This window comes from Notolepis coatsorum (genome assembly GCF_963971535.1).
Source record: "Notolepis coatsorum genome assembly, chromosome: 3".
Taxonomy (NCBI): domain Eukaryota; kingdom Metazoa; phylum Chordata; class Actinopteri; order Aulopiformes; family Paralepididae; genus Notolepis; species Notolepis coatsorum.
Window position 1 is genome coordinate 33,361,854 of NC_140167.1, and position 27,680 is coordinate 33,389,533.

Here is a 27,680-nt window from a genome sequence, read left to right on the forward strand (position 1 = left end):
TATTACACTATTACACACTATTACACTATTACACTATTACACACTATTACACTATTAAACCGAGTACAATGGCACAATCCGCAAGTCTCTACGACAAACGGTTCAAGAGATACACTGAGGGGGTGTGGCCTAAGGGGGCGTGGTCTAAGGATCGGGGGAGTGGTCAACATCGACCAATGAAAGGTGGTCAAGATCGACCAATGGCACAATCCGCAAGTCTCTACGACAAACGGTTCAAGAGATACACTGAGGGGGTGTGGCCTAAGGGGGCGTGGTCTAAGGATCGGGGGAGTGGTCAACATCGACCAATGAAAGGTGGTCAACATGGACCAATGAAAAATGAAAGAGGATATCCCTACTGAGTACAATGACACAACCCACAAGACAGAGGGCGCTGTCAGCAATTCAGTACTGCAACACAGTGATGGCCAATGATGGGTTAAGTGGATGATGTCATTGGCAGCTCAGCCACGAGCCACACAGCTGAACCAATCATGAGTGAGCCATGAGCCACACAGGTGAAGCAATCACTATGACTTGCATATTTTCTATCCAATGCATTTGTATGGAGGCAGATGCATGACTGCATTGTCACATTGATTAAAAGAAAACTATAAGAGATGAAGCGTTGTGACGCGCACATGAGCACTACAACGAGTAGGCGAAGGGTTGTGCGCGATATTGTGACATTCGTGCAATATTGTGGCACTCCTTCGGCGATCGGAACAGAAGGCTAAAAAATAGTGTGAAAAATGTGATTTCTAGAGTGCGATTGCATGGCGGTCAATGGGGAGGAGAACCTTCAAACAAATGGTCGTCAGTTGAGATAGAAATGTCCAATTCCATTTATTTTTCTTTTGTGAGTGGGATGACAGCCGTGTCATCGTTTTGATGTGTTTGTTTTATTTCTACGTCCAAAATTGAGATCACACTCGCAATTCACCCAAGGTAGGGGGAAAAAGATTATTTCAGCTGCTACACTCTAAAATGCAATGCATTCCCAATGGGACCGATATTTTACCGTTTAAAGTCGATTCGTAGCCAGACGGTGCGGTGAAACTTTACGAGATCGGAGACCGGTGTTGCCATAGGCAAGCCGCTCGTTTTGATACCTTTCACGTGTATGGGGCGCGAACGCTTACGTGTTGCAAAGTGTTTGCAAAATTGGTGGAATAAAGAATAATAAATAACTAGACAATTCCGCGCGGGGGAAATTGTGAAAGTGTGGGTGACGCCTGTGCACCGCCGGCCAACGGGGGAGAGGGTCTCTCGCGAGTCTCTATGACAAACGGTTCAAAGGATACAAAAAGGGGGCGTGGCCTAAGGATCGGGGGAGTGGTCAACATAGACCAATGAAAGAGGATATCCCTACTGAGTGCAACGACACAACCCGCAACACTATTACACTATTACACACTATTACACTATTACACACTATTACACACTATTACACACTATTACACGATTACACACTATTACACTATTACACTATTACACACTATTACACACTATTACACTATTACACACTATTACACTATTACACACTATTACACTATTACACTATTACACACTATTACACTATTACACACTATTACACTATTACACACTATTACACTATTACACACTATTACACTATTACACTATTACACACTATTACACTATTACACTATTACACACTATTACACACTATTACACTATTACACTATTACACACTATTACACACTATTACACACTATTACACTATTACACACTATTACACTATTACACTATTACACACTATTACACTATTACACACTATTACACTATTACACTATTACACACTATTACACTATTACACACTATTACACTATTACACACTATTACACTATTACACACTATTACACTATTACACTATTACACACTATTACACTATTACACACTATTACACTATTACACACTATTACACTATTACACTATTACACACTATTACACTATTACACACTATTACACACTATTACACACTATTACACTATTACACACTATTACACTATTACACACTATTACACTATTACACACTAGTACACTATTACACTATTACACACTATTACACTATTACACTATTACACTATTACACACTATTACACTATTACACCATTACACACTATTACACTATTACACTATTACACACAATTACGATATTACACTATTACACACTATTACACTATTACACGCTATTACACTATTACACTATTACACTATTACACACTATTACACTATTACACACTATTACACACTATTACACTATTACACTATTACACACTATTACACTATTACACTATTACACACTATTACACTATTACACTATTACACGCTATTACACTATTACACTATTACACTATTACACACTATTACACTATTACACACTATTACACTATTACACTATTACACACTATTACACTATTACACACTATTACACTATTACACACTATTACACTATTACACACTATTACACTATTACACTCTATTACACTATTACACGCTATTACACTATTACACTATTACACACTATTACACTATTACACACTATTACACTATTACACACTATTACACTATTACACTATTACACACTATTACACTATTACACACTATTACACTATTACACTATTACACACTATTACACTATTACACACTATTACACTATTACACACTATTACACTATTACACACTATTACACTATTACACACTATTACACTATTACACACTAGTACACTATTACACTATTACACACTATTACACTATTACACTATTACACACTATTACACTATTACACCATTACACACTATTACACTATTACACTATTACACACAATTACGATATTACACTATTACACACTATTACACTATTACACGCTATTACACTATTACACTATTACACTATTACACACTATTACACTATTACACACTATTACACACTATTACACTATTACACTATTACACACTATTACACTATTACACTATTACACACTATTACACTATTACACTATTACACGCTATTACACTATTACACTATTACACTATTACACACTATTACACTATTACACACTATTACACTATTACACTATTACACACTATTACACTATTACACACTATTACACTATTACACACTATTACACTATTACACACTATTACACTATTACACTATTACACTATTACACGCTATTACACTATTACACTATTACACACTATTACACACTATTACACACTATTACACACTATTACACTATTACACTATTACACACTATTACACTATTACACACTATTACACTATTACACTATTACACACTATTACACTATTACACTATTACGCTATTACACTATTACACACTATTACACTATTACACTATTACACACTATTACACTATTACACTATTACACACTATTACACTATTACACACTATTACACTATTACACACTATTACACACTATTACACACTATTACACTATTACACTATTACACTATTACACTATTACACACTATTACACTATTACACACTATTACACTATTACACTATTACACACTATTACACTATTACACTATTACACACTATTACACTATTACACACTATTACACTATTACACACTATTACACTATTACACTATTACACTATTACACGCTATTACACTATTACACTATTACACTATTACACACTATTACACTATTACACTATTACACACTATTACACTATTACACACTATTACACTATTACACTATTACACACTATTACACTATTACGCTATTACACTATTACACACTATTACACTATTACACTATTACACACTATTACACTATTACACTATTACACACTATTACACTATTACACTATTACACACTATTACACTATTACACACTATTACACTATTACACACTATTACACTATTACACACTATTACACTATTACACTATTACACTATTACACACTATTACACTATTACACTATTACACACTATTACACTATTACACTATTACACACTATTACACTATTACACACTATTACACTATTACACTATTACACACTATTACACACTATTACACTATTACACACTATTACACTATTACACACTATTACACACTATTACACTATTACACACTATTACACTATTACACTATTACACAATATTACACTATTACACACTATTACACTATTACACACTATTACACTATTACACACTATTACACTATTACACACTATTACACTATTACACTATTACACACTATTACACTATTACACACTATTACACTATTACACACTATTAGACACTATTACACTATTACACACTATTACACACTATTACACTATTACACTATTACACACTATTACACTATTACACACTATTACACTATTACACTATTACACAATATTACACTATTACACACTATTACACTATTACACTATTACACTATTACACACTATTACACTATTACACTATTACACACTATTACACTATTACACACTATTACACTATTACACACTATTACACACTATTACACTATTACACTATTACACACTATTACACTATTACACACTATTATACACTATTACACACTATTACACTATTACACTATTACACACTATTACACTATTACACAATATTACACTATTACACACTATTACACTATTACACACTATTACACACTATTACACTATTACACTATTACACACTATTACACTATTACACTATTACACACTATTACACTATTACACTATTACACACTATTACACTATTACACACTATTACACTATTACACACTATTACACTATTAAACCGAGTACAATGGCACAATCCGCAAGTCTCTACGACAAACGGTTCAAGAGATACACTGAGGGGGTGTGGCCTAAGGGGGCGTGGTCTAAGGATCGGGGGAGTGGTCAACATCGACCAATGAAAGGTGGTCAAGATCGACCAATGGCACAATCCGCAAGTCTCTACGACAAACGGTTCAAGAGATACACTGAGGGGGTGTGGCCTAAGGGGGCGTGGTCTAAGGATCGGGGGAGTGGTCAACATCGACCAATGAAAGGTGGTCAACATGGACCAATGAAAAATGAAAGAGGATATCCCTACTGAGTACAATGACACAACCCACAAGACAGAGGGCGCTGTCAGCAATTCAGTACTGCAACACAGTGATGGCCAATGATGGGTTAAGTGGATGATGTCATTGGCAGCTCAGCCACGAGCCACACAGCTGAACCAATCATGAGTGAGCCATGAGCCACACAGGTGAAGCAATCACTATGACTTGCATATTTTCTATCCAATGGATTTCTATGGAGGCAGATGCATGACTGCATTGTCACATTGATTAAAAGAAAACTATAAGAGATGAAGCGTTGTGACGCGCACATGAGCACTACAACGAGTAGGCGAAGGGTTGTGCGCGATATTGTGACATTCGTGCGATATTGTGGCACTCCTTCGGCGATCGGAACAGAAGGCTAAAAAATAGTGTGAAAAATGTGATTTCTAGAGGGCGATTGCATGGCGGTCAATGGGGAGGAGAACCTTCAAACAAATGGTCGTCAGTTGAGATAGAAATGTCCAATTCCATTTATTTTTCTTTTGTGAGCGGGTTGACAGCCGTGTCATCGTTTTGATGTGTTTGTTTTATTTCTACATCCAAAATTGAGATCACACTCGCAATTCACCCAAGGTAGGGGGAAAAATATTATTTCAGCTGCTACACTCTAAAATGCAATGCATTCCCAATGGGACCGATATTTTACCGTTTAAAGTCGATTCGTAGCCAGACGGTGCGGTGAAACTTTACGAGTTCGGAGACCGGTGTTGCCATAGGCAAGCCGCTCGTTTTGATACCTTTCACGTGTATGGGGCGCGAACGCTTACGTGTTGCAAAGTGTTTGCAAAATCGGTGGAATAAAGAATAAATAAAAAGAGTATGGATATGTATAGTGTGGGTGGCAACCTGGCTTCGCCAGGTCACCCACACTAATAAAAAGAGTATGGATATGTATAGTGTGGGTGGCAACCTGGCTTCGCCAGGTCACCCACACTAAATATGTGTTCCGAGTTTGTCACACCACAGGAAAATGTTAATCAACTAAATTGATTGAATGATCAGCAAGTACATAAAATTAGGTTTCAAAATCGTGAGAAAATAAGCAGTATTTACTGCTCTGAAACGCTAGGGGCGTGTCTGTTGAAACCACACCTCTCTCTCTCTCCCTCCCTCTCCCTGCCTCTTCTCTCTCCATGTCCTTCTCTCTGCCTCAACAACCAAACAGCGACAACGAAAGTGAAACGAAGTATGGCTCATCGAGCCATGATTTCATACCCACCCAAAAAACACAAGAATGGTGAAAAACTGTCCCAACTCCACAACTCAGTTCACAGTCTTTTCACAAGCAAATAGTTTCTAACATAGTGTTTAGAAACAAATCTCAGAATTTCCTTTATTGGGACTTAAAGGTCCACTCAAAAACCCTCTTGGAAGCATGACTTTGACTATACACATTGTTATTTGTGCAGAACTTGTCACCAGAGCGCCTTTTCACTTTCTTCTACTGGATTGGGTGGGGGGCATCTGTGTGACACAACTAATCCTGGGAATCTATCATGGTCGCTATTGCCCAGCTGGCCACACTGTCATTCAGAAAATGCTAACTGCTAACATGAAACATGAATTATTGGGGGGGGGTCTGTTGTCTAATGTCTTTTGAGTTTGTGGTGTTTTTGTTTTTATTTGGTATATTTGTATTTAGTATTTATTAGTTAAGTTTAGATCTGTATTTATTATTTCTTATTACATGGCGTTTTAACATTCTGCTTGATTGTGATTGGTCAATAGCGCTCGTCAGAGGTCCGTTATTACTCGATAACGGACCTCTGCCGAGCAATAATGACCGCTGTGCGCAGCTGTTCGCAATCAAGCCCACTGACATCAATGCAATCAGACACTGCCGGCTGCTGGCGAAGCTGCTGGCGATGACAGGGCGGGGCGACAGAACAGAACTGCGTCTGCATTGGATCTCGTCTTGTCGATGGTGTAAAATGAAGTATATTGTTAGTAAGTTAGCCATGTAATAAGCGGGATAATGTATAGCTATACTCCGTCATTGTCGCAAAATAATTGACCTTCACTACGTTTAAAGAACACCTCGGCGAGGCGCCTCGGTATTCTAAACTCTGTGTCGGTCAATTATTTTGTGACAATGACCTCGTAGCTATACATTATCCCTTACTTATTGTTGTCAATATTAGTATTATTGTTGTTGATGTTGATGTTGTGTTGTTTGTTAACACTTTGAGCGCCAGCTATTATCCTCATCCTATAGTAAATGCGCCATGCTTTAAAATATAGGCATTTTCACTGTGCGTCGCAGTGTTTGCAGGGCTATATCTATATTCTATATTATAGCTATGGAGACAATACTATGGCTCATTTGACAGTAACTATCCCTCGTCCAACATGTAAAAAAGAACGTTCACGTGTTATCCCGTGGTGAATATTGTATAGTTTGAGAGTGATCCTGGCTAATTCCTGGAAACTGCGTTATGGAGCTATATGTGAATTTTGCTAAAGGCGTTCGCGTTGCTTGCCTGGACACATTACTATTTCCAAATCAAAGGTATATAATAGGTATTATGTTTCATCATGAATGCATCAATGGGGGGGGGGGGGGGGGGGTCATAATCACGGCGAGAGCCTTCTTCACTCCTCCTCATCCTCCCCCACATTCAGGACGGAAGCCTCACTCACCCCTTATCCTCTCACACCCATATATGGGCAGCATCCGTTCCCCGGATTCACACGCTGCCAAGCTCATCAATCAGCACGGCTGTGACTCATCCCCTGATCAACAAGATGGTACTTCAGTCTGCAGATCCTGTCCTGACCTCGTCGGAGTGTTAAACTAGCTTCCTAGGTACAACGACGAAACCTAAGCCTTGCTAACCTGTTCCGTGTTGATATTCCTTGTCCTAACCCTTGTTCTCTATGTGCCCAGGACCTCCGCTCCAATACACCTCCTACCTGGACATCCCGTGCTGCACAAAGAGTGCTCCTGCTCTCACCCACGACACAGTCCTGTGTCTACTGCCCCGTGCTGCACAAGGAGTGCACCTGTCCTAAACCCCAAGAACATTCTTGTACCCGTCTGTCGCCCCGTGCTGCACAAGGAGTGCACCTGTCCTAACCCCAAGAACATTCTTGTACCCGTCTGTCGCACATTCCATTTGTAAACTGTCTGCTTAGAGGAACAACATTAAAACACCCTAAAACGCTCCATTCTCTCTCCTCCTGTGTTCTGCTATTGGGCTCCGCCAAACCCCATCCTTGATGCTCTGATCGTCAGCAACAGCATTTATTTTTAATACTACATACGTTGATCATTGCGATCGATGTGAAATCATTGTTGGATCAAAGTAGGATTGATGTCATATAGTCCTTACCTTTACTAGGAGGTATCCCAAAAAGAATATTCCAATTGTCTGATCGCGATTTCCAGTATTTATGTCCATCGGTTCCCTGACATGAACTGGCACAAAATATGCATAGAGTGTGCTGAACGCTGAAAAAACTATGAAAACCAGAGAAATCTCGGGTTTAGGCGGTCAACCGCTGGCAAGATAACCCGAGAAATCTCGGGGTTGGCGCAGAAAGTGTTAATGAAAATTGAAAAGAAAATGATTTGATAAAAAAAGAAAAGAAAATGATATTGGATCATTAAAATATTTGTACCCAGCCTTAGTCACCTGTAGCTTGACCCCCAGGCGCCGTAGCAGCATTGTCAGTTCCTCCAGGTCCTTCAGGCCCTGCTTGGCCAGCTGGGTGACAGCAGTCTTCTGTTTGGTCAGCGAGCTCAGCAGGGGTGCCAGGTCCTCCAGATCCCCCTTCTGCTCTATGTATTTGTACAGCGTCTGCAACTGGACACAGTGGAATAGAACGGGTTCACTTTTCTTTTATCAATTTTTTTTTCAATTTTCATTCACAAACAACACAACATCAATAATAATAATATTGACAAAACAATAAGAAATAATAAATACAGATCTAAACTTAACTCATTGACTGCCACGTTGGGAACGGGATATGACTATGTTCTGCCAACGCATTAAACCTATGGAGTCGCTCACCTTGTTTGCAGGGCTATAACTATATATATATATATATCATAGCTATGGATGCAATACTATGGCCCATTTGGCATCGAGTATCTATCTGATCGTTGTGAAAAAGAAATAATTTTTCCATCCATACATTCTCATTTTATACTGTGGTGAATATAAATATGGTTTTAGAGCGGTTTAGGGTAATTCCTGGGAGGCTAATAATAGGCCGCGACGCATATTATAGCATTTCGTCCCTATACACGCTACAATTAAAAATTCAAATGCATATGATTGGTATATTATGTTCCATCATGAATGCATAAAAGGGAGGGGGGGGGTCATTTCTGATTAATTGATTGTCAATAACGGCATTCGTTAGTACAACAGCATACGCTGATCAGGGCGATGGCTATGAAAACAAGGCACAGTCGAGCTGAAATTGATGTTAAATTGCTCTTACCTGGGCGCCCCAGTGGCGAACCACATAGCGCGCTCAGCCGCGACACGGGCGACCCGGGTTCAATTCCCGAATCCGTCGTTATTTCCCGAATGTCTTCCCCCCACTCTGTCTCCCATTTCTCCTCTGTCTCTCCCTACTGGACTGCCCAGTAGTAATAAAGCGATAAAAAGCCAAAAAATAAATCTTTAAATTGCTCTTACCTGTGGCCGGTGAGATTCCAAAAAGAATATTCCAATTATTTGATTGCCATCTGCTAGATCTTATGTCCATTTGGGCCACGACATAACCCACCACAGCATAATGAATCGGGGGTCCCAAAAACGATTCAATGCGATCGGATAAAGCCCTCGGTCCAGGCTACTAGAAAAGTCTGCCCGGATGAATTTCATCGACACACAGCCACAGAGTCTCAAAGGGAGTGCAACATCGGCCGCATACCACCAGGCGGCGGTATTGTACTTTTGCGATCGAAGGACTCATTCCCTATGGTTACACAGGCTCCCTGGATGGATAACGATTGGAAATAGCGAATAAAAGAAATAACGATCAAATAACGAGTATACTCGTTGTTGGCGTCCAACGATTGGCGGCCAATAACGAGTATACTCGTCGTTGGCGGGGAATGAGTTAACTAATAAATACAAAATACACCAAATAAAAATAAAAACAAAAACACCACAAACACAAAAGACATTAGACAACAGACACCCCCACTCCCCCCATGCTCGGTTGCTCATTTTGGTTTTGGCTATAGCTTAAGTTTAAGTAGAGGTTATCGCTACAGTGGTCGCTCGACTAAAGGCATTCTTAGTTGACTTAATAGAACATTCTCAACTAATCGATTTAAATCAACAGATCTGTCAAATTGTATTTCGCCCACATGCAGTCATGCAGAATTTCCTCTTAACACATCTTGCGCCAAAAACGAGTTTACTCGTTATTGCCCGCCAATCGAATAGCGCCAACAACAACTTTACTCGTTTTTATGATCGTTATTTCCTTTATTCGCTATTGGCATTCATAATTCATCCAGGAAGGCTCCGGGAGCCAGCTGGACCCTGTCTGATATTTCAACGCCTCAATACCGCCGCCTGGTGGATTTCGGGCGAGTTGCACTCCACTCTAAACCGGATGTGGCGCTCTGTGCATCGGGGAAAATCCTCCGGCAGAGATATCTTGTAACGTGGATCAAGATACACACTCGCATGGGATCGCTTTCGAGACGCAAGAATGCTTTCGGCGTTTATTGCGTCATACAAACGGAAAATGGATCTAGCAGATCGACATCAAATAATTGGAAAAATAATTCTCCAGACGCATCGGCCACAGGTAAGAGAAACCCAACGTTAATTCCAGCTCAATTGTCCATTTTTCTCATGGCAATCTATCCGATCAACGTATGGTGTCATACTAAAGAAAGCCGTTAGTGACAATCAAGGAATCATAAACGACCCCCCCCCCCCCCCTTTCCTTCACGCATGATGGAGCATAATGTATAGCGATCATATGCATTTGAATTTTTTAATATAGCGTGTATAGGAACGAAACACCAATCAATTATGTATAATACGCGTCGGGGCCTATAACGCGCATTCTAGGAATTACTGCTATACACTCTAAAAACACATATTCACGACGGTACTAACACGACAATGTATGAATGGAAAAATATAACGTTCCCACATCCGGAACGATAGATACCCGATGTTGAATGGGCCATAGTAATGTCGATATAGCTATAATATTTAAAAAGTTATAGCCCTGCGAAGAAGGTGAGCCACTCCATAGGGTTACAGCACTGGCAGAGAGTGGTATAAGATGGGCATACTGCGTGGCGCAGAATGTGTTAAAAACAAGATCTTCCCAGAGACGTGCTTATACTTTTTCAGGTAATAAGTAATAACCAATCTTTTTTTAAAGCATAAAAAACAACTAATCGACTACTAGGAGGAATAAGACCAAACCAATCGATTGATCTATATCAAACTCCACCCCCTTTTGTCGATCCTCCAATCACAACTGTTACTTTCCTCTGACAAACTTGAGGATCAAGAAAAGAGGGCGGAGTTCGAGATGCATAATAAGTAAGGCTGTCAAAGTTAACGCGTTAACGCCCGATTCTATTAACGGTACTATTTGTTTTAACTCACGATTAACTTTTAAGATTTAATTTTTTTTACTAGACTTCACTCAGGTGTATTATTGATGCTCTCATTGATACTATGTTTGTTTCTGAAGTGTGTGTGTGTGTGTATGTGTGTGTGTGTGTGTGTGTGTGTGTGTGTGTGTGTGTGTGTGTGTGTGTGTGTGTGTGTGTGTGTGTAAGAGAGATAGAGAGAGAGAGGGGGGGGGGTGAGAGAGATGAGATGAGGAAGGGGCAAGAGAGAAAGAGAGCTGGGAGAGTGTGTGTGAGAGAGAGAGAAGGGGTGTGTGATTACTCAGCCCTTGTGTGTGTGAATGTAACAAGTTCCTAACGTTTTCTTTCTCCTATTATTTCATGCACACTTTATTCATTGTTTTAAATTATTATTTTCTTTTAAGTTATTTTGTGCATCACTCTGTTTTGAATTTGATGCAAATTTGCAATGCATGAGGGTCATCCTTTTGTGTTAAATGGCTGCATAAAGCAAGCATTTGTTGACTCTCATGTTGATAAGAGTATTACAACTTGGAACTTGAAAAAGATCGGTTTAAGGTAGATAAAAAAAGAATTATGCGATTAATTTGCGATTAATCACGAGTTAACTATGGACAATTATGCGACTAATCAGATTAAATATTTTAATCGATTGACAGCACTAGTAATAAGTGTTCCCACTAAAACGACGATCTGAACAGAACGGGTTGTAAAAACAGTGGCTACTTACGCTGTTTGTGGACAGAGACATGTTGCAGAACTTAGCCTCCACCTCCCGTTTGGTCAGCTTCTCACTCTGGGAGACAGACAAGAGACAAAAGACAATATAAAGACCACTGAAATGAAACACATGGATGTGTTCAGGGACAATATATCGCTATATCCAATTATATATACATTATTATAGCCAATACATCTGAAATGTGTATATATACAGTGAAACATCTGTTGGGCATGTGTGTCTATTCTACTGTAGAGGGGAACTGCGGTGTCCATATTCAGGCCTTTGGTGTAATTGGTAGCAGGGGCATAGGTTTCAATTAGCAGAGACTTGATGAGACCGAGCAGATTGTTTATCCCACTGACCATGACACACAGTGTTTATCCTACTGAGGCCTAAAAAAATAATGGTTTGTTTCCGGTTGCCGACCGACCCTGCCGATTTAGGTGCGACCCAATATATTTTATGAGTTTTTTTTTTAATTAAAAATTACAATTTTTCTTTCTTTTTTTTTTAAATACAGTTTCATAGAAATCTTAGTCAAACCTTTAGTATTATGGATGTTAAACATGCTGGCAGAGTACATGCATCCATGTAGTTGTGAACATTTTAATTAAATAAAGAAATTCCCTATCCATAGTCGCCGTGGGAAAGAATAAAATAAAAAAATTAAATAAAATAAAGTCCCTACCTACCCATGGCCTTAACTGACAACCAACAGGAAACAAACTATATTTTTTGTTATGCCTGACCATGACACAGTGTTTATCCTACTAACCATGACAGTGTTTATCCTACTGACCATGACACAGTGTTTATCCTACTGACCATGACAGTGTTTATCCTACTGACCATGACACCACAGTGTTTATCCTACTGACCATGACACCACAGTGTTTATCCTACGGACCATGACAGTGTTTATCCTACTGACCATGACACCACAGTGTTTATCCCACTGACCATGAAAGTGTTTATCCTACTGACCATGACACCACAGTGTTTATCCTACTGACCATGACACCACAGTGTTTATCCTACTGACCATAACACCTCAGTGTTTATCCTACTGACCATGACACCAGTGTTTATCCTACTGACCATAACACCTCAGTGTTTATCCTACTGACCATGACACCAGTGTTTATCCTACTGATCATGACACCAGTGTTTATCCTACTGACCATGACACCTCAGTGTTTATCCTACTGACCATGACACCAGTGTTTATCCTACTGACCATGACACCAGTGTTTATCCTACTGACCATAACACCTCAGTGTTTATCCTACTGACCATGACACCAGTGTTTATCCTACTGACCATAACAGTGTTTATCCTACTGACCATGACACCACAGTGTTTATCCTACTGACCATAACAGTGTTTATCCTACTGACCATGACAGTGTTTATCCTACTGACCATGACACCACAGTGTTTATCCTACTGACCATGACACCACAGTGTTTATCCTACTGACCATGACACCAGTGTTTATCCTACTGACCATGACACCACAGTGTTTATCCTACTGACCATGACACCAGTGTTTATCCTACTGACCATGACACCAGTGTTTATCCTACTGACCATGACACCACAGTGTTTATCCTACTGACCATAACACCTCAGTGTTTATCCTACTGACCATGACACCAGTGTTTATCCTACTGACCATGATACCACAGTGTTTATCCTACTGACCATAACGGTGTTTATCCTACTGACCATGACACCACAGTGTTTATCCTACTGACCATGACACCACAGTGTTTATCCTACTGACCATAACACCAGTGTTTATCCTACTGACCATGACACCAGTTTATCCTACTGACCATGACACCAGTGTTTATCCTACTGACCATGACACCAGTGTTTATCCTACTGACCATGACACCACAGTGTTTATCCTACTGACCATAACAGTGTTTATCCTACTGACCATGACACCACAGTGTTTATCCCACTCACCATGACACCACAGTGTTGATCCCACTCACCATGGCGTCACACAGGATGCTGGAGGCCTGGCTCACCAGAGTGTTGATCCCACTCACCATGGCGTCACACAGGATGCTGGAGGCCTGGCTCAGCTTGTCCTCCGGGACGCCGCTGTGGAGGAGGATGGCCTTCAGCAGACTGGTGTGGTTCAGGTAGATGTGATAGTTCCTCTCCTGCACACACACACACACACACACACCATTATTTAACCCCCCTCATCTGCAATTAGAACAGCGCTTGGAGGGTCCATCATACCTAAAGCACAACTGTACAATGAGGGTTTATGAGTGAATAATGACTGTGGTGTCCGGCTGCCCTCTCATTCACTTTGACTCACACATTCTTAAAGGCTTTCACACGGAGAACGTGGGTGTGTGTGGGGGGGGGGGGGGGATCACCCAGGGGCCAAACCAGGCTAAACATGGGGTTATCTGACATACAGTTAGCACTGGGACTGTTGACAGTCTAGACAGGAAGTGTATTATATTGGCAGAGAGGCCAGGAAGTGCAGAGAGGAAGTGGAGAGAACAGTGGAAAACAAAATGTATAAAGCAAATATGTTAAGACCTTGTGTCATTGTGACCTTGTGTCATAGAATGTGACATAGCAGCGATGTGAATGAAAGTCAAGTGGAAACCAGAGGCAAGGGAGTGATATCCACTTTTTTCTTTTTGTTCCTAGCTAGTACTGTATCCACTTAGGGCTAAATGACACATGCAAATGCATTAATCAATTTCCCTAAACGTATAACAACATTTTGGGCGGCTACGTGGCGTAGTGGGCAAGGCGCTCGCCACGAAATCTGGAGACGCTGGGCTCGCCTGTTTGAGCCCAGCGCTCCACATTTGCTTTCAGTTTAGCTGGTCGTCCGTACTAATACACATTGGCCGTATTAGGGGGTGGGAAACTGATGGGTGGGGATCGGGCGTTGTGGACAGCGACTCCTACAGGTCGGTTGGTGCGCCTGCGCAGTAGAATCAGGAAGTGTCGGGGGCAGCGTGAGCCTCCCACGCGTTACTCCTCGCCACTGAGAGATCGAGCTGCGCAGGTGAAAAGATGAGACTGCTGTTACCTCAAGTACCGGAGGGGACTTGTGCTATGTATGACTTAGTCCACATTGCAGCCGGCTTGTGGGAGGCAAGAAACAGCGTTCGTGACAGGGGAGGGTTGAATTGGATGATACGAAATTGGGATGGGAGAAAAATATAGAAAATGGGAGAAAAAGTGGATCAAAAAAACGTATAACAACATTTTAGATGCATTTAATTGCACTAATAATGATACAAAATACAATACAAAATGTAATCAGTAGGCCAATGCACAACCTGCAGTGCGGGGAACTCCTGGACGATCTCGGCGATGGTGTAGATGGTCTCCGCCTCTGGCAGCAGGCTGTTGGTGACGGGCATAATGATGTCGAAGGCACATTCAAACAGCTCCCTGGGATGGGCCCGGTCCAGCTTCTTAGGACGGAACACACGCTCGATGCTGTATCTGGACACACACACACACGCATACAGAGTCATATGGGGGTTTGAACCCCAGCAGGCGGCCTTTCTGTGTGGAGTTTGCATTAGGGATGTCCGATATTATCGGCCAATATTAGCATAAAAATGTGATGTCGGAAAATATCGGTATCGGTTTAAAAAAGTTTTTTTTTTTTTACATTTATTTAACCTTTATTTACCCAGGCAAGCAAGTAAGAACAAATTATTGTTTTATTTATTATCAAAGTATGCATAATGTTGTGTTAATTACACGACATGAGATATGTAATGTTAATTACCTGAAATTATTCAGTTTTTTGGGGGGGGGGGGGACCCTGCATATATCGGTATCGGTTGATATCGGTTGATATCGGTATCGGAAATTAAGAGTTGGACAATATTGGTATCGGTAAAAAAGCCAATATCGAGCATCCCTAGTGTTAGATTCTGATCAATCTGGCCAGTATCACGTCTTCTTGTGTTATCCTCTCTCCATCCAATTCCTCTGCGTTGTGTAATTTTAATTGTCCTGACGTCTCATATACTGGCTGAATACAATCCTTATCTCTCCCCGTTAGTGCAATCCGCAAACCATAATAATTCTCCACCTTCGTAAGAATTCGACACTTTGACAACGTAATACCTTACAAGGAGAAGCAGTGTTTATTTACATAAACAGAAGCCTCAGCTCAGATGTTAACAGATTGTATTGTCCTTGAAAAGTCTATTCTAATGATCTTTCGGTGTGTTCAGTCTATCGTCCTCCTGCTATTCAGTCCAATGGTGGTCAGGCCTGGTCTTTAGCCTAAACCCTCCTCGCGTTAGCCGAAGCTAATGATGATGTGTCATTCTTCCTCCCCCCCCCCCTCTCTGTGATGAGAGGAGAGAGTATCTTGGTCTCTTCCCTCCTGTGGGATTTGTTTCTTTGGTCTGCCTCACACCCGGAAACACTGTTCGACTTATAGATCTTCGTCATAGCAACGATAGCCCCGCCCCTCTTCTGGTTGTCATGCGACGCGCTGTCATGACAACCGCGTTTAACCTTTACACACATCAAAACGCAGTTTATACTGTTTCATTAAGGATGTCACACCTCTCCCTCGCTCTGGGTCTGTGCCCTGTCACGTTATCTTTGTTGTGTCTTAGATCGGAATTCAAAACATTCTCTCTGCTCGGTCAGTGTGCTCACAATCACCCTGCTCGCTCTGAACCACCGTCTCCTGCTACCACCACCGTCAGCCTGCACATTTCGACCCTTTTAGATGCTCTCATCTTCCCCCAATCTATACATCACATACATTGAAAACACCCAAATCCTTCACTAGTTTGCATGTTCTCCCTGTGTTTCGCGTGAGTTTCCTCCAGGTAATCCGGTTTCCTCCCACACCATGAAGACATGCATGGTAGGCAGGTACTACAAATGAAAACTAGCTCATTAGCTAATTCTGGCAGATTTACATTGATGTGGAAACTGAAGATGTTGATTAATGTACACCGTCCCTGGGTAAAACATTTATAAATAACTTAACTTGACGAACATAAGCATAACAAGAAATATTGTTAATGTTACACATGCAACCATATCTCTTGACATTTCCTATAGTGATTCATCTGGCTTTCTTTTTTTTTTTTGCCAATAACTGCAGCCACATTAGCTGCAGCATTGTTAGCGCTCCCTCTTGTGTGTCAATCATGTAAGTGTCCATTGACTCCAAAACATATCAATTTAAAATAATGTGTTTAGAATGCAGATCTAACCAAAAAAAATATATATATATTATGTTGTGTCTCATTTGTTATTATTAAATAACAAATGAGATTTTATCAGGTGCAAAAAAGATTAGATTGACCATCAGCCGCCCTGCTGTCTAAATATTGCTACCAACATCGGCCATTAAATAACCCATATCGATTGACCACCAATTTCCTATCTCAATATTAAAGGGCGATGAAGCGAACATTTACAGACACCGACATTATGAATCTCTTACCGGCCTAGTTTTGCTCATAACAGTAATGTTAGGTAAATGCATTCCTCCAGTGCAATGGCTGTTTCACTGTGTGGCCCTTTAATTCAACTGAATGTACAACAACCAATTATACGTTGAGAAACACATTACAAACACGTAATGACAGAAACACATTACAAACACGTAATGACAGAAACACATTACAAACACGTAATGACAGAAACACATTACAAACACGTAATGACAGAAACACATTACAAACAGGTAATGACAGAAACACATTACAAACACGTAATGACAGAGGGCAACACAAGAGGGGAATGAATGGGGTATTTGTGCGCTGGTCGTTAAAATGTATTGTTAACCAAGGAAAGATTTAATAATACACCCCAATATGGATTTCAGGTCATAACCACCCAGCCTTACAATAGACAAAGACTTCATACATTCAACTTTACCTCTTCAAATGGGTTATATTATTGCGGGCCACAAATCTTGAGAATGCCATCTGAGGTGGGGGAAAAAAATTGTTAGGAAAAGACAACAGCCATCCAGTCAGTCAGTCAGTCAGTCAGTCAGTCAGTCAGTCAGTCAGTCAGTCAGTCAGTCAGTCAGTCAGTCAGTCAGTCAGTCAGAGTGTAGTGCAGAGTGCAAGAGAGGTTGTAATCAATCACAGTGTGGAAACAACCATTTAGTCCGGACTCCTGGGGGTTTCCTGAGGTAACCAGGGTCTTAGGGCTGTTGCTGATTGCATGTTCACTGCAGGCTCATTATCTTGTATGTATGTGTGTGTGTGTGTGTGTGTGTGTGTGTGTTGACATGTGTCTAGGACATGATTCATAATGTGTGTATGTCTATATGTATGTATGTTTCTGTGTTTACAAAGTAAAAGTTCTACTGTACATGTATTTATGTTTGCGTGTCTGTGTCTATGTGTTACCACTCACGCGGAGGTCATAGGGCAGTGTAACCAGCATGCCGCTGTGATCCATGAAGCAGGCCAGCTCGCTGCCGTCATACAACTTCCTGTTTCGGGGGAGGAGTAGAGGAGTCTGCAGCCGCACCGCACCTGGTGGACACACACACACAGACACACACACACACACACACTAATGTATTACTTCCACCATTTACATAAGACAACATCATCCCAACACTGTTGAGCAGATACATCCCGAGCAGAAACAAACAATGTCCAGCTGTACATCATCAGCACCAGGGGCAGGAATAGCCCTGGCACCTGTGCAGCCCGCCGGGGTCCAACACTGCATGTATTGTTCAGTGGTCGTTCACTGCAGCAGATGCTTAATGGCAAGGGCTCTTAAAACTGGCTTACAGCGGGTCAAGTGGCTTTCGAGGCAGAGGAGTAAGAGAGACTTCGTACATTCGTACCGTGCACGCGCACTTAACACGACCACACTGACGCGCGCGAGTGCGCACTAAACACACTAGACGAGTGCTGTGTACTCACCATGCTTCTTGAAGATCCTGGCGATTGTCTCGTACACATACTGCTGCAATTTGGCACTGTTGAAGTGAAAGCTTCCCTGGTGGGGGGGGGGGGGGGGGGGGGAACAAGCAGGCTCTTGTTAGGGGACGGGGAGGCATCATTCGAGGAAAAGGCAAACACTGCAAAACAATTCTGTTAAGAGTCTCGGGTGAAAGTATAACATGTCAGTAATTCCAGATTAGAAATAGCAAGTGTATTGCACAGATGTTTCTGGTTTCCGACGTCTGGATTTGAGAGATCTGTTGCATCAAACATGACGGCATCGATCCCAGGGCGATATTTTTTGGGGGAAACGTGGAAGCGGTTAAGAGGAGACGAGGCTGGGATCGGACCAGAGGGAGCCATCCCGTGACTGTCTTCAGTTCTCAAAGAATATCGCCGATGATGTCATCTTGACGTAGTGTATCCAGGAATAGGCGCAGCACTTCTGCTGTTTCCCTTCCATAGCACTGACACAGCATATGTTAGTGTAAAGGCTTCTACTGAATGAGATGTTGTTTCGTGGTGACGCCTTCCTCTACAAACAGGCCTCTCTATCATATGGATCAGGTGAGTGAGACGCTGCATAAGACACACTGGGTTTAGTACTCATTTCCACGTCTACAGTGACACCTACAGGAGAGCTTGGCACATTGGCAACTCAACAGAGTTGCATGTGAACTTGTCCAGTCCAATGGCAATCTAGTAACAGGATTATAGGAACTCGTATAATAAAAATTATAATAATAATAATGTGTCATGCTGCCTGAGAGATTTCAAATGCTCCTGCTTAAAAATATGGATGACTAATGAATACTAATCACTTCATTCCTTTTGTTCCACGTCAAACAGCGTGCCCTGTCCCGAATGAAAACAAGTAGGGACTGTTCTGCTCTGTACTTGCCAGTCAGTTCTAAGTAAACTTTCATAACTTTTTCCGCATCCCAGGAATGTAAAAATAAGCAGACCTGCATCATGGATTTATGGTCCATATAAATGCGGTCCATATAATTAAACCTGCATCGGTTTCCAGGAGCTAATTATTCATAGTGGTGCAGAATGAATGAATGAATGAAAACTTTATTTAACAGATTGCAGAATGGGTACAATACAGTATGGCTCAATACACACAATTGTTAAGGGGATGCAGACCAGAGAAAGACATTTGTCTGGTTTACATCAGGGTCCCCCATTTTCAATTCATATTGACATTTATGACATACACAACATACATGACATTTATGGCATATGGACATACAGGTATTTAGTACTGATACATTTGTGACATAAACGGTATTCAAATATACAGTACTGTTACCCATAGATCCTGACAGAGTATATACATATGATGGGGAGGGGACTGTACATTAGGAGGGGGTGGGTGGGTGGGAGAGAAATATACATATGGTGGGGAGGAGACTGTACATTTGGAAAGGGGGTGGGTGGGAGAGAAATATACATACGGCGGGGAGAGAATATATACATGCGGTGGGGAGGAGACTGTCTATTAGGAGGGGGTGGGGGTGGGGGGTTTGGACATTTACGGTGGCCAGTTTCTAATTGCAGCCTCCCGTAGGTGCTCTTTAAGAGCGGTTTTGAATGTGGGTAGGGATTCACATTCCTTTACAGCTTTGGGTAGGGCGTTCCACATTGATGGGCATAATTGCGAAACGTGTTTAGTCCCTTGTTTGAGCCGAATCTGGGTTTAACATGATTTGTTGAGCTTCCTCTGGTGTTGTGGTCGTGGTATTCACTGACCTTTGGGAAGTATTTTGACATGTACATGGGTACCTTAGTCATATAGTCATAAGCCATCCTAGGTTGTCAAAATGTGTCCAGACACATTGTGTCCAGACACAGTACAACACGCCAGAGCATAAAAACATAGTGGCAACACGTAACTACTGTGTCCGAAGATGGCCGCTCAGACATTATATCTGTGCTGTACTGTGTAATATAAAACATACCTGAATTAATTCAAACCATTACAAGATGACGAGCATAGGTGGGAAACTGCAGCATGAAAACACTACGACAGTGTATCAACACGTCAACGTTTTGGGAAATTAGCTTACAGTCTGGTATCTATCTTCTTGTCTCTCTCAGGAGAAGACGGTAAGCTAATTTCCCAAAATGTTTTAAGTCCATCGGGTCAGACCGGCGGCCAGCTCTACCTTGTGCAGGTCTATGTCGTAGGTGTAGTCCATGACGGGCGTGGTGTTCTGGGCGAACAGCTGGCCCACCATGGTGCGGTAGGCCTTGCCGTTGACGTTGGCCATGGTGTGCTGAAGCACCTCGTGGAGCTCCGATTCCTCCATCTGGGACGGGGGCAGCAGCTCGCTCCTCAGCAGCTCCTGGCAGGTGGGCCGCAGGGCGGGGTCGTGGTTCAACAGCCACACGATCACCTTCCTCTGGGGGGGGATGAGTAGAGAAGAGAGAAGAGGAGGTAGGAGAGGGAGGGAGAGAGGAGAGAGGGTAAGAGAGTCATAGAAGGCGAGAGGCAAAGAAAGAAGGAACAATACAATATTAGGAGGAATCCATCGCGCTCACGGTGGCCTAAAGGTCAGAGAAGCGGGTTTGTGACTGGAAGGTTGCCGGTTCGATCCCCGGCAGGCAAAATCTGGGGCAGGGAAGTGAATTAATAACTCGCTCCCGTCCCTCGATACCAAACGCTGAAGTGCCCTTGAGCAAGGCACTTAACCCCCAACTGCTCCAGTGGAGTTGCTCAGTGGCCAACAGTGTCAGACTGTGGTTGTACTGGGCAGCTCCTAATGGTCAACAGTGTCAGACTGTGGTTGTACTGGGCAGCTCCTAGTGGCCAACAGTGTCAGACTGTGGTTGTACTGGGCAGCTCCTAGTGGCCAACAGTGTCAGACTGTGGTTGTACTGGGCAGTTCCTAGTGGTCAACAGTGTCAGACTGTGGTTGTACTGGGCAGCTCCTAGTGGTCAACAGTGTCAGACTATGGTTGTACTGGGCAGCTCCTAGTGGCCAACAGTGTCAGACTGTGGTTGTACTGGGCAGCTCCTAGTGTTCAACAGTGTCAGACTGTGGTTGTACTGGGCAGCTGCTAGCGGTCAACAGTGTCAGACTGTGGTTGTACTGGGCAGCTCCTAATGGTCAACAGTGTCAGACTGTGGTTGTACTGGGCAGCTCCTAGTGGCCAACAGTGTCAGACTGTGGTTGTACTGGGCAGCTCCTAGTGGTCAACAGTGTCAGACTGTGGTTGTACTGGGCAGCTCCTAGCGGTCAACAGTGTCAGACTGTGGTTGTACTGGGCAGCTCCTAGTGTTCAACAGTGTCAGACTGTGGTTGTACTGGGCAGCTCCTAGCGGTCAACAGTGTCAGACTGTGGTTGTACTGGGCAGCTCCTAGTGGTCAACAGTGTCAGACTGTGGTTGTACTGGGCAGCTCCTAGTGGTCAACAGTGTCAGACTGTGGTTGCACTGGGCAGCTCCTAGTGGTCAACAGTGTCAGACTGTGGTTGTACTGGGCAGCTCCTAGTGGTCAACAGTGTCAGACTGTGGTTGTACTGGGCAGCTCCTAGTGGTCAACAGTGTCAGACTGTGGTTGTACTGGGCAGCTCCTAGCGGTCAACAGTGTCAGACTATGGTTGTACTGGGCAGCTCCTAGTGGCCAACAGTGTCAGACTGTAGTTGTACTGGGCAGCTCCTTGTGGTCAACAGTGTCAGACTGTGGTTGTACTGGACAGCCCCTAGTGGTCCAGTGTCAGACTAGTTGTACTGGGCAGCTCCTTGTGGTCAACAGTGTCAGACTGTGGTTGTACTGGACAGCTCCTAGTGGTCAACAGTGTCAGACTGTGGTTGTACTGGGCAGCCCCTAGTGGTCCAGTGTCAGACTAGTTGTACTGGGCAGCTCCTAGTGGTCCACTGTCAGACTAGTTGTACTGGGCAGCTCCTAGTGGTCCACTGTCAGACTAGTTGTACTGGGCAGCTCCTAGTGGTCCAGTGTCAGACTAGTTGTACTGGGCAGCTCCTAGTGGTCCACTGTCAGACTAGTTGTACTGGGCAGCTCCTAGTGGTCCACTGTCAGACTAGTTGTACTGGGCAGCCCCTAGTGGTCCAGTGTCAGACTAGTTGTACTGGGCAGCTCCTAGTGGTCCACTGTCAGACTAGTTGTACTGGGCAGCTCCTAGTGGTCCACAGTGTCAGACTGGTTGTACTGGGCAGCTCACCAGGTGTGAATGTGTGGAACTGTGTGAATGTGAGGCAGGAAGTTGCTGACAAGAGAACCTACCCTGTGTTAATAAAGAATCCCGCATTTTCTATTCTGTACAGAATGATACCAAAGAGTTTTTTTTGTTGCTATATTCTAATATAGACCAAAGTGGTTTATCACATATAAAAGTGTGAAGTTGAAGTCAGTAAATCCTCACCTGTGTGCCGCTCTCATACTCTGCAAAGTCCTCCGGGAAATGTATGTCCTCCTGCACAGCGGGAAGAGACGAGGTCAGCAAAATACTCACAAAAGCTGTGTCTCTCAAACTCAGGTCCGGGAACCCGGTATCGGCCCCCTGGCTTTGTTATCTGCTATAGAAACTGGTAATTTTCTAGTATTAGTTTTAATGGAGAAGGTAATATTATTGCTTTTCCGGTCCCCGAGACAAAAGACAACAGATTACCCGTCCCAGAGAACAAAAGGTTTTGAGGAACACTGCTCCCAAGAACTTTAAAGCCCCGGCAACCCCTGACTGTTCCCAGCGCCGGGCCCCTGGACTGACCGTGCGTAGCTGGCTGAGGACAGTGATGCGCTCGGCGCCGGTGGTCATGGGACGGTAGGACATCTCGAAAAGGATAATCCCAAGACTGAACAGGTCCACTTTCTGGAAGACACACAGAGAAGACCGTATGGACACACAGAGAAGACCGTATGGACACACAGAGAAGACTGTATGGACACCGGACACTCTATATACAGTTGATACGCTAAATGAGCACAGTGCGGTTGGGATTTGGGGCATCTCTGTTGCCTATACTCAACTTACTCAACTATTGATTCACTGTCTACCCATATACTCTGTATGATAGCATGTACAACAGTGCTGTATATACCACATATTTACATTTATATCTTTATATTACCGCATATATATATACTCATATTTGTCTGAATATACCTGCATATAACCCCTCTATATACTAGCTTGAACACCTGCACATAACCCTTAATTCTTTATGATATAGCATGTACTATAATGCTGTATATACCATATATATATATATATATATATATATATATATATATATATATATATATATATATATATATATATATATATATATATATATATATATATATATTCACACCGCATATATACTTATCCTCACCCGTCTGTACTTACCTGCACATAGATAGTCATTTACTATATCTATATCTGTACATATCCTACTCTCACTAGTTACGTTGCTGGCCAGTAGTAGTCAGTCATACTGTCTCTATAATACAACTCTGTACATACATCTGAATAGCACTACACTCAGTCAGTAGTACTAACTTGTATATTTTGTACGCAGTTTATTAACAACCTTGTATATTGCTGTTGCACTTTACTAACGAGGCCAAGCTAGAGTCAGATGAAGGTCATTTGGCTGCACCTGGGAACTACAGAGGCTAATGTTACCGTTGTACAGAAATTAATGACGAGCAGCAAGGGTTGATAGAACATTGTAATATTTAATTTAGCTATTATTTATTCCCCCCCCCCCCCCCCCCCCCCCCAAACAATCTGCCAGTCATGTTCCAGCCCCCACCCGTTCACCTTTCATGGCCCCACTCCAATGCTGTGCCTGGGCCATCCTACCCAGAATCATTTTCTCTCCACTATTTAAACCTACGTCTGACTGGATTCTAGGAGCTCTCCTGGGGACATCAGGCCATTGTCCTCGTTGAGTCATCCGCTATAACTCTGATTCACGTGTAGCTATATTGGTCTATTAAACCTGTGTTAACCTGTTCCACCCCAGGTGAAAATCTGCATAAAATGTATACCTAGGTAAATGGAATATTGCTCCACTTCTACAAGGGCTATTTGCATATTCTTGGTATCTAGGAACATCTATGGACCTCAATGAATGTATTCTCAGTGTCAGAAATATTGTGTCTATTACTAGGCTTGCTTAAATTGTGATGAAACAAAGGAAAATATGAATTATGATTTTTCTTTTCATCTTTGACAGTGAATAAAACCATGATAATAATGACTAAACTTAAAAAACTGCCACTAAGCTCATTCAGTACCCTCTTGAGATCATGTGTACAAAAGATCTAAGGAAATTAATAAAGGGAAGATGATCAAACTGAAGGTTCTGTATATACAGTACTGAATTCTCCCATCCGGACCAATGCAATTTGAAATATTATTATAGAATATAGAATATATGCTTATACATTACCTTATTATAGCCAATTCGCACATTTATATATATATACATATAGTATCTTTCAAATGGCCGAGTTCAATTTGGATATAGTATCACCAGGCGTGCATAATAACAGATACTGATATTTACTGTAATCGACTGTACTATTTTATTTCCCCCACAGTGTAACCATTTTGAAACTAATTTCAGATCTAATTCTTCCTACATGGTAACAATAGTGTGGGGAAACTGACTGCGTTTCAATATTTGTCAAAAACGTTACCTTTTGTAGCTTATTATCGCGAATCATAACAATTATTGACATAATTCATTCAGAACACTGAACTTTGAACCCCCATAGAACTTGCCAGGAAGTGTAGGTCGGAGAAATTCCAACGCTGGTAGATAGCTAGCGATCTCCTCTACAAAATGGCCGCAAAAAAGCTTCAATTCCCATGGTTCAACATTTCCATTTCCGGTTCCGGGTCAAATTGGCGATCGCAAATAGAAAGCTTAAAATGATATAAGTACACTTTTAACCTATTGCTAAACTATTGCCAACCTAACGTTTTACATTCTACATGTATTTGTGACATAGTAGTGATGATAATACTTGAAAACGGTTGATTTTAAAATCACAAATTATTTTGCATCTTCATAAAAATATGCATATAATTTAATAAGGTCAAAAGGGGTCGGTACCGACCCCGTCGAGTGGAACAGGTTTTAACCAAGTCTATATTTGACTAAGTACATTCATTAATCGGAATTATTCTTCCACAATAGCTATCAACTGGAGTATGTCGTGGTGGTTTGATGCTGCCTACCTGGTTGTAGGTGGCCTTGGTGTTGCCCTGCACCTCTGGACTGACATAAAGGGCAGTGCCAACCATGCCAGTCATGTTACCTGGAGAGGACAGTGGATCAAAAGTAATGTAGCATTTAATTTAATTTTTAAAGAAAAGCACAACCGAAATCATTTGCACTGAATGACTGCAATGACTTTGCATGAATGGGTGGAACCTCTCCGTACCGGTTGGGTCTGGTTTAGGCATCAGAAGAGAGCCGCTCTCCTCCACCTCGAACTGACCTGCGGCCTGGGAGGAATACACACAGACAGACATCATCAGCTACTCGTTACTATATAGACTAGAGAGCTAGGTGATATGAGAACAGATTTATATTAGCATATCAAAAAGGACATTTTTTTTCTATATAACGATATATCGCAATATCTGCTTATATATACACATCTAAGCGGGTTTCATCAGACTGGACTGCATGGAAATGGGAAGTGTGACATAATAGCAACTATTAAACTACAATGTTTCAATTAACATTCTCAAATATTTCAGAAATCACTTGGTGAGTAAACTGACTACCGTAAATATAACTCTTTAAAACAACAATATTGAGTGTGACAATTCACAGTATGAAATAAATCCCATGATACCATAACAGACACACGATAGTCGTGTCGATTTTTTATGTCCTGATCATTTTCGCTATAATATTGTAAAGTAACATTAACACATTGTGCGCCAAAAATGTGATAATTCCTTATTGCCCGCCATGCGTTGTGCGCCAACAACGAATAAACTCGTTTTTGGGATCAATATTTAATTTTTTCGCCCATGGCATTCATAATTCATCCAGCCTCCCTCCGGGACTGCAGCTGGACCCTGTCTGATATTGCAACTAGTGCTGTCAGGCGATTAAAAAAATTAATCTAATTAATTACAGGATTTGTAATTAATTAATCGCATTTTAATCGCATTACCATTTTATGCCTCATATTCTATATTCTATAATCATATTTCAAATTGCATGTGTCCGGATGGCAGAATTCAGTACTGTATCTACAAAACCTTCTGTTTAATCATCTTCCATCTATTAATTTGCTTAGATTTTTCAGGTCTGG

General features: G+C 41.8%; 1 protein-coding gene across 2 annotated transcripts in view; it reads right to left on the reverse strand.

Annotated features, from left to right (window-relative positions):
• eif2ak4 (eukaryotic translation initiation factor 2 alpha kinase 4) overlaps positions 1 to 27,680 on the reverse strand; it is a 91,970-nt gene that overhangs the window by 43,582 nt on the left and 20,708 nt on the right. Inside the window, exons 17-28 of one of the 2 annotated variants that reach the window (XM_084310650.1) lie at positions 26,793 to 26,856; positions 26,587 to 26,666; positions 24,121 to 24,222; positions 23,776 to 23,826; positions 21,555 to 21,791; positions 19,363 to 19,438; positions 18,839 to 18,960; positions 18,350 to 18,399; positions 15,760 to 15,928; positions 14,491 to 14,607; positions 12,438 to 12,503; positions 8,754 to 8,924 (exon numbers count right to left, since the gene is read on the reverse strand). In XM_084310650.1, the coding sequence (XP_084166776.1) occupies positions 8,754 to 8,924; positions 12,438 to 12,503; positions 14,491 to 14,607; positions 15,760 to 15,928; positions 18,350 to 18,399; positions 18,839 to 18,960; positions 19,363 to 19,438; positions 21,555 to 21,791; positions 23,776 to 23,826; positions 24,121 to 24,222; positions 26,587 to 26,666; positions 26,793 to 26,856 (1,305 nt within the window). Of the gene's footprint in view, positions 1 to 8,753; positions 8,925 to 12,437; positions 12,504 to 14,433; positions 14,608 to 15,759; positions 15,929 to 18,349; positions 18,400 to 18,838; positions 18,961 to 19,362; positions 19,439 to 21,554; positions 21,792 to 23,775; positions 23,827 to 24,120; positions 24,223 to 26,586; positions 26,667 to 26,792; positions 26,857 to 27,680 lie in introns of both variants that reach the window. The other variant, XM_084310649.1, reaches the window with a different exon arrangement.